This window comes from Bufo gargarizans, chromosome 2 (assembly GCF_014858855.1).
Source record: "Bufo gargarizans isolate SCDJY-AF-19 chromosome 2, ASM1485885v1, whole genome shotgun sequence".
Taxonomy (NCBI): Eukaryota; Metazoa; Chordata; class Amphibia; order Anura; family Bufonidae; genus Bufo; species Bufo gargarizans.
The window spans coordinates 169,593,598-169,602,991 of record NC_058081.1 but is presented as its reverse complement, the minus strand read 5'-3'; the positions used below and the strand labels follow the sequence as shown (position 1 = coordinate 169,602,991).

Genomic DNA, 9,394 nt, shown 5'->3' with positions numbered 1-9,394 from the left:
GTGATCAGACATTTATCACCTACCATCAGTACACCAATTACTTCTTTGCACAGAAGTCAAGATGGATTTTAAAAACTGGTAGGAGTTAGAGGTGCCATTTTCCTAATGAATCTTAAAGGGGTTTTCAGAGATTTTTTTTGACTGGAGACCTATCCTCTGTATAGGTCATCAGTATCTGATTGGTGGGGGTCCAACACCTGGGACCCCTGCCGATCAGTTGTTTGAGAAGGCACCGGCAACTGTAGTCCCACCGCGGCGTTCTTGCAGCTTTGCCTAGGCCATGTGACACCAGGTTCGTTGGTCACATGGCCTAGGAGTAGCTAATCCCCATTCACTTCAATCCAAGCAGAGTCATTGTACAATGTATGGCACTGTGCTTGGTAAGCTGAGAGATGTCTACAGCTCTACTGCCCATGCTGGTGCCTTCTCAAATAGCTGATCAGTGGGGGGTCCCGGGTGTCAGACCCCCATTGATCAGTTAATAATGACCTATCCAGAGTATTGGTCATCAGTTAAAAAAAATCTTGGAAAACCCCTTGAACACAATTAGTTTTACTCTTTAAAACCCCCATTAAAACAACGGCAAAACTGGAAACTGACCCTCGTAAAGACACGGCACAAACAACATGTCCTTTTCTTTTATTCAGTGGTATAATCACTATAAAATCAATATTAGGCTACATTCACATGAACGTATTTTGTTTCCGCGGCCGTTCCATTTTTGTTTGATCATAGGATGAGGACCCATTCATCTCAATGGGACAAGCATAGGCATTGTCACAATGGATCTGCGAAAAAAAACTAAAACAAACTGATGCCATACGGATGTCATCAGTTTTTTTTTTTTTGCAGACAGCAAAACACATATGGCTGTGTGAATGTAGCCTAAAAGACAGAAACACTGTAGCCAAACCTACTCTGTGCAACATCTAATATAAAATACTTTACAAAATCAAACAAGTATGTTATGTACAGTTCACACATCTGTATATGAATTCAAGTCTAGGAGACGCCCCACTCTAGTGCCTTCATGAACTCTTCTTCTGTAAAGGACAGCATCTTGGCTGATTCAATGTGCATCTGTAGACAGCAAAGGAGAACATTAGATAAATAACCTTACATAATATCACTCAATAAAATATAATAGATAAACTGAACACAAGGCTTATGGCCTGCAAAATAAAAAAATGTTTGACAGCGGTTAACTTTTTTATTTATTTTTTTAGTCTGAGATTTTTTTCCCCTGAAGCCATCATCTATTAATGCTCAATTCTGCCTTTGTTCATATGAACCAAACAGACAAGTAGCAGAGCTGTAAAATACTGTGTAAAATGCAGTTTACAACTCAATTCATTCCAGGCCATAGAGTAGCATAAAACCAAAGTTATTTTAAGTTTCCGAGACCTCTGGGAATTTGTTAGGAGAGCAAAACGCCTCTTGGTCCAACTGGTCCGTAAAAGATATTTTTAGTGGACGATGGCATTACATACAGAATGCACCTGAAATTTAACAGGACTTGACTTTTTCAAACCAATTTCTGGCAGGTGTTACTTAGCTTTAAAAGGTCTCCGGGGGAAATCAATGGCTAACCATATCAAATAAAACTCTCCAAATAAATGTGTGACGCTTCTGACTGGACTGTGACAAATCGGTCATTGTAACTATTTCAGGGCCCACATAATGTACAGTACATTTCTAGACAGTTATGTTGACTTATAGTGGGAGGTGGTGGTCAGCATACATTTTATAATATATGTGGCTCAATGCCCCCATAGAAAACGATACATTGTGGATAGCATGTCTACATGTATGGAATCACAATCCTTTCATTCATGTGTACCCATCCCCCCATAAGAATGTAAAACTGGGAAAAAAGGAAAGTGACCACCACTATGGCTCTATACCCCGGACAGAATAAGCCCAAGCCCGGAGGAGGACCTGGGAAAGTTGAGTATTTCTCCTTTGTTTTTTGTTTTTTTAAGAATTGTAAGTTGTATGTGAAGAACAATTAACAGAGATTACTGACATCACGGCCAGTTTCAGACCGCCGTATTGTGGCCACATCTAAGGGCTGCGATACGGAATGAATATATATATATGACCACAATATGTTTGCTTTCTTTTCCGTGTGGTTTCTCATTGCATACCTTTTGTCTTTTTAAAATATCAATGAGCTTGAGCTGTTTTCTAAATCCAGCCATCAAGTCTGCTTTCTGCTTCTCCAGCTTCTTATTTTCAAGTTTCAGTTCTTCAACTCTTTTCCTCTCTTGGTGAGCGGTATCCTAGTACAGAATCGGAAAAGTGTTCTCTATAATGCTTTTAAGACCATATGATAATCATGCCTAAAGCAGTTTGGATAAAGCCTACCGTATAAGGGTCTATAAAAGGTCATGGAGAGGATTGTCCCTGGTCAGGACCCTGATCTGGGGCAGGGAGTCACTTTTGCACTGGAAGGCTACTGGAATCCTTGTATTACACAGACATTAATGTAAAAGGGTTAGTCCCATCTTGCCTTTGCCACCCCGAGGTGGCCGAGCTTACAGAAACAGCAGTGCTCCAGCACTGTAATTATCATTGTAGTGAAGGGGAGCGATGCAAAGAACATGGCAGAACAAGCTATGCTATTTCCGTAACTCCAGCAGATACGTAATACATATATCTAGCTTTGTAATTTGTTACACCCAACTCAGCTGCATCCATACATTTTGAACCTTTTCATGAGGGCACCCTGGTCATGTGATCTTAAGTCTGATTGCTTGGTCTAATAGCTACCATTACACAGCCAGGCATGTTGGGAAATGTAAGATTCATTAGGAAAACCATATCTGAGGGGAGAAGGAATCAAGATGGATGACAACCCACACCCTCTTTCTAAGGCAGATGAGCATTTACGGAGTGGTTCCCTGCTGGACCCACAAATCAATCAGTTGCCACAGTACCTACCAAATAAGAGGCTATGGGAGCCTCTCTTAATAACATTTCCCCAGTTTCATATAATCAATAGTTCATTTAAGTATGTCAATTTGTACTCTCCAGAAATTACAAAGTACAATATAAATCTACAGTGGTTCACCGGGTTTTTTCTATTGATGATCTATCTTCAGATCTCTCCAGAAATTACAAAGTACAATATAAATCTACAGTGGTTCACCGGGTTTTTTCTATTGATGATCTATCTTCAGATCTGCAGTGGTCCGACACCTGGCAGACTGCTGGCGCAGTGAAAAACGTGCTGTCTCCCTTCTTTCTTCCTGTCCGGTGCTGGGATGGGACAGGAAGAGAGAAAGAAGACGGCACGTGTGCACTGCTCGCGCCATTTCCCCATACAGCTGATCAGTAGGGGTGCCGGGTGTCGGACCCCCGCAGATCTGATACTGATGACCTATCCTGAGGATATGCCAATAGAAAAAGCCTAGACAACCCCTTTAATCCTGTATAGATTTCCACCCATATAAAATTGTACTAGACTATATATATTGTCACTTTTCACAATAGAAATTAATATTGTGTAGTACTATTTGTCCTTGTTCACCCTATTACTGAAACAGAAAATCCCTATTTATAAAAGTCTATTCCCATTAGGGCGGGTTCGCATTGGTGTTACGGAATTCCGTTACAGGTTCTGTTATGATAGTTATAACCGAATATACCGGAATTTTAGGACAGAATACAAAACGGAAATCTTTAAGAGGCATTCCATTTTGCTCCAACCTAATACATGTCTATGGGGAAACATAACAGTTCTGTTATACATGAAGGAAAAAAATAGTCCTGTCGACGGCTATACAGACAGAACCATATTTAAACTTTGAACATCCACCATACATGTAAGGCATATGTCACTATGAGCTTAATGAATAGTTCAGCAACCTACTAATATGTGTGCTTAGTGTTTCAGTTCCTCACCATTTGTTTGCCATCAGTGTATTGGACAGCTTATTTACATCTAGGGCATTCAGTAAAAACCCAGGCCACATCCGAACAACATTTATGCTGCCAGATTCTGCTCCTGCAAGTGTCCTGGAGGCGGTGCTTCACTGTGAAGTGCTCTCTGCGTTCAGCTGCTCCCTTCGGCTTTAAAGAGCTTCTGTCAGCCCACGAAACCGTTTTTTTTTTTTTTGGGTTAATAATAATCCCTATACTGCAAGCTCTGCATACATAAGCTAAATATTCATTTTGGTTCAGTAGAATTTGATAAAAAGCTATTTTTATAATATGTAAATTACCTTGCTACCAGCAAGTAGGGCGGCTACTTGCTGGTAGCAGCCGCATCCTCCGATCCTAATGACGCCCCCTCCGCATTGTGATTGACAGGGCCAGGGAACGGAATCGTTCTCTGCTGGCCCTGTTCGAATTCCAAATATCGCGCCTGCGCCGTACCTGTCTTTAATCGGCGCAGGCGCACTGAGAGGCAGCCGCCCTCTCGGCCGCTCCATCCTCAATGCGCCTGCGCCGGGTGTAGATGTGACGTCATCGGCGCAGGCGCATTGAGGATGGAGCGGCCGAGAGAGCGGCTGCCTCTCAGTAGCCGCCCTACTTGCTGGTAGCAAGGTAATTTACATATTATAAAAATAGCTTTTTATCAAATTCTACTGAACCAAAATGAATATTTAGCTTATGTATGCAGAGCTCGCAATATAGGGATTATTATTAACCAAAAAAAAAAAAAAAACTGTTTAGTGGGCTGACAGAAGCCCTTTAAGTGACGGCTGTAGCAACCAACCAGTCACTGAGGGGAGGAGCTCCTAAGCAGCTCAATGCAGAGGGCACTTCAAAGTGAAGCTCGGCCACCAATACACTTGCAGGAGCTGTGCCCGGCAGAATAAAACGTCATATTCATATTGCTGATAAAAGCTTCACAAAAGGTAGGTTCGTCCTGCTCTCCTGAGCTACCTAGTGTTTTATATGAACCTGTCACCATGAAAATGCCAAATAATCCACAGGCAGCATGTTATAGAGCAGGAGGAGCTGAGCACATTAATATATAGTGTTGTGTGAAAAGATTCAGTATAACCCGTATTTCATTCATTTAAATTTCTGTTCATTCTGGGCTGTGAAGTCTAGGAGACGGTCCTATCAGTGACCGACAGCCTTCCCTCTATGACTGTGTATACAGAGACAGCTGTCAGTCACTGATAGGACCGTCTCCTAGACTTCACAGCCCAGAATGAGCAGCAATTTAAATGAATGAAATACAAATTTTACTGAATCATTTCCCATAAAACTATACATCAATCTGCTCAGCTCCTCCTGCTCCATGTTCAACGTGACAGGTTCCTTTAAGTTGTATCCACTTCCCAGCTGTAAGCAGGACTATGTATTTTGGTCCCCTTCTTTAATGACAACATATTGTGTAGTGCAGTGCATAAACTGTGTGCTGTACTTTTTTAGTCTTTGGATGTAATTTGTATATTTTAATTTTCTGGGTTCCAATACTGTGAGGAACAGAAGTATTTGAACACCCTGCAAGTTTGCAAGTTCTCCCACTTAGAAATCATGGAGGGGTCTGAAATTCACATTGTAGGTGCATTCCCACTCTGAGACAGAATTTAAAAAAGAAATAAATCAGGAAATCACAGCAAGAATTCTGTCTCTCAAAGACCTGTTACTGTGGCTTTAAAAAGTCCACCTCTACTCCACTCATTAATCTAACTTAGTAGCACCTGTCTGAGCTCTTTAAAGACCCCTGTCCACCCCACAGTCAGATGCTAACTACTACCATGGGCAAGACCAAAGAGCTGTGAAAAGACACCAGAGACAAAATTGTGGACCTCCACAAAGATGGAAAGGGCTACATGGCAATTGCCAACTGTTAGTCGAATTTAGCCTCTTCTATTTTCTAATAATTGCTCTGTCAGTCTCCCTCAGACTGGGGCTCCATGCAAGATCTCACCTCGTGGGGTATCACTGATGATAAGAAAGGTGAGGAATCAGCCCAGAACTACAAGGGATGAGCTGGTCAATGACATGAAGAGAGCTGGGACCACAGTTTTAAAGGTCACTGTCGGAAGAACACTACGCCGTCATGGTTTCAAATCATGCACTGCATGGAAGGTTCCCCTGCTCAAGTCATCACATGTCCAGGCCTGTCTGAAGTTTGCCAATGACCATCTGGATGCTCCAGAGGAGGCATGGGAGAAAGTCACGTGGTCAGATGAGAACAAAGTAGAACTTTTTGGTCTAAACTTCACTTGTCGTGTTTGGAGAAAAAAGAAGGATGAGTTCCATCCCAAAACCATCCCCACTGTGAAGCATGGGGGTGGTAACATCATGCTTTGGGGGTGTTTTTCTGCGAAGGGGACAGGATGACTGCACTGCATTAAGGAGAGGATGAATGGGGCCCTTTATTGTGAGATTCTGAGCAACAGCCTCCTTCTCTCAGTCAGAGCATTGAAGATCGGTCGTGTCTGGGTCTTCCAACATGACAATGACCCGAAGCACATAGCCAGGATAACCAAGGAGTGGCTCTGTAAGAAGGTTTTGGAGTGGCCTAGCTAATCTCCATACCTAAATCCAATAGAACATCTTTGGAGGGAGCTGAAACTCTGTGTTGCTCAGATCTAGAGGAGATCTGTGTGGAGGAGTGGGCCAAAATCCCTGTTGCAGTGTGTGCAAACTTGGTCAAGAACTACAGGAAACGTTTGACCTCTGTAATTGCAAACAAAGGCTTTTGTACCACATAATAACACAGATTTTCTCAGGTGTTCAAATACTTATGTTCAGCAGTGCAAGACAAATACATTCTTTAAAAATCATACAATGTGATTTCCTGATTTTTTATTCTGTCTTTCTGTCTCTACAGTGTGAATTTCAGACCCCTCAATGATTTCTAAGTGGGAGAACTTGCAAAATTGCAGGGTGTTCAAATACTTGTTCCTCGCTGTGTATATATATATATATATATATATATATATATATATATACACACACACACACACACACACATATACACACACATACATACAACACAAAGGCTGCATTGTTCATTTCATTAATAAATGGTGTGTGGGTCAAGATATTGATTGAATACGTTATGCTACCTAGAAAATAATTTCTATCATGTGTGCGGAAATCAAAAGTACAAACTCAATAAAAATACCTTGTTACTTTGTTTAAGTTTATTGAGTTCCATTTTGTATTTATCTGCTTCCTCCATAGCTCTGTTCAGGCGAACCTCGGTAGCACTTTGATTGCTTGCAGACTGTTTCTGTATTCTTTTAAAATTTTCCAGTTCCTAAATCAGATAGAAAAATATGTTCCATATTAGTCTGTAATTGGTTTATGACTGAAAACCCCATGTACAGTGGTGTTCAACATGTGGTGAGGATCTTATTTGAAGTCCCACTTTTTTATTACATAAAGCTCAACCTTTGATTAACATTGGGTATATTGTCAACCACTGCAAAATTGTGAAGCTGCTTTAAAGAGGTTTTTTGGGGCAGTTCACACAGGAAACAAAAAATTTAAGAAAACTTAAAATACGTGTTTAAAGGGGTATTCCCATCTGGGACATTTATGGCATATCGATAGAATTTCTGGGACCCGCTCCTGTCTTCAGAACCGGGTCCCATCACGCCAGGCTGGGAATAGAGGAAGATGCGCAGGGGACCCCCTCTGGAGATAGGTGTGGGTCAAGTCAGAAATTTATGGCAACCTGTGGACAAAATGTTTGCCGTTTTGTTTTTCAAGAAAGAAGCCATGTTTTTTTTTAAACCTGGACAACCTATCTGATCCAAGAAGAAGCTTCATTTTCAAGACAAGCCCAAGTCATGAATAAGGTCACTCAATAACACCCACTTAACAGTCTGCCACAGTCTTGAAGTCCTTAGGGAAACAAGCCTATATTGAATTAACAATTGGCTGATAGTGATCACCTGCCTAGCCCAATGGCAAATTTTTTATCTGAAGGAGTAAGCCAACCCTCTACTTGGGCAATGCAATCCTTTAGACTGAGAATTTGGGCTTTGGGGATCGTTTAGTGGATGTTAGTGCTTAAAGGGGTAGTCCCATGAAAAATATTCTACAGTTTTCAAACCAGCACCTGGATATGAATTATTTTGTAATTACATGAAATGAATATAGCTACAAAGTTATTCAATAAAATGTATCTGTATGGCGCGACCTGCTGTTTTCTTTTTTCTGCCTCCTGAGCGATAGGGAGAGAGTTGCAGCAGAAAGGGCACTCCCCTTGAGCTGCCAGCTTGATATACAGTGCAAAAGTATTCACCCCCCTTGACTCTTTTCGTATTTTGTTACAAACCGGATTCCAAAAAAGTTGGGACACTATACAAATTGTGAATAAAAAAACTAAATGCAATCATGTGGAGGTGCCAACTTCTAATATTTTATTCAGAATAGAACATAAATCACGGAACAAAAGTTTAAACTGAGAAAATGTACCATTTTAAGGGAAAAATATGTTGAATCAGAATTTCATGGTATCAACAAATCCCCAAAAAGTTGGGACAAGGCCATTTTCACCACTGTGTGGTATCTCCCCTTCTTTTTACAACACTCAACAGACGTCTGGGGACCGAGGAGACCAGTTTCTCAAGTTTAGAAATAGGAATGCTCTCCCATTCTTGTCTAATACAGGCCTCTAACTGTTCAATCGTCTTGGGCCTTCTTTGTTGCACCGTCCTCTTTATGATGCGCCAAATGTTCTCTATAGGTGAAAGATCTGGACTGCAGACTGGCCATTTCAGTACCCGGATCCTTCTCCTACACAGCCATGATGTTGTGATTGATGCAGAATGTGGTCTGGCATTATCTTGTTGAAAAATGCAGGGTCTTCCCTGAAAGAGATGACGTCTGGATGGGAGCATATGTTGTTCTAGAACCTGAATATATTTTTCTGCATTGATGGTGCCTTTCCAGACATGCAAGCTGCCCATGCCACACACACTCATGCAACCCCATACCATCAGAGATGCAGGCTTCTGAACTGAGCGTTGATAACAACTTGGGTTGTCCTTGTCCTCTTTGGTCCGGATAACATGCCGTCCCAGATTTCCAAAAAGAACTTCGAATCGTGACTCGTCTGACCACAGAACAGTCTTCCATTTTGCCACACTCCATTTTAAATGATCCCTGGCCCAGTGAAAACGCCTTAGCTTGTGGATCTTGCTTAGAAATGGCTTCTTCTTTGCACTGTAGAGTTTTAGCTGGCAACGGCGGATGGCGCGGTGGATTGTGTTCACTGACAATGGTTTCTGGAAGTATTCCTGAGCCCATTCTGTGGTTTCCTTTACAGTAGCATTCCTGTTTGTGGTGCAGTGTCGTTTAAGGGCCCGGAGATCACGGGCATCCAGTATGGTTTTACGGCCTTGACCCTTACGCACAGATATTGTTCCAGATTCTCTGAATCTTCGGATGATATTATGCACAGTTGATG

At 41.7% G+C, this 9,394-nt stretch overlaps 1 protein-coding gene across 2 annotated transcripts in view; it reads right to left on the bottom strand.

The window, feature by feature from the left end:
- Window positions 1-642: 642 nt before the first annotated feature.
- TEX9 (testis expressed 9) overlaps window positions 643-9,394 on the bottom strand; it is a 51,147-nt gene continuing 42,395 nt past the window's right edge. For both annotated transcript variants that reach the window (XM_044283285.1, XM_044283286.1), the window contains 3 exons: window positions 7,100-7,234; window positions 2,148-2,282; window positions 643-1,080 (listed from right to left, as the gene is read on the bottom strand). In XM_044283285.1, the coding sequence (XP_044139220.1) occupies window positions 1,003-1,080; window positions 2,148-2,282; window positions 7,100-7,234 (348 nt within the window). In that variant the 3' untranslated portion in view covers window positions 643-1,002. The remainder of the gene's footprint in view (window positions 1,081-2,147; window positions 2,283-7,099; window positions 7,235-9,394) is intronic.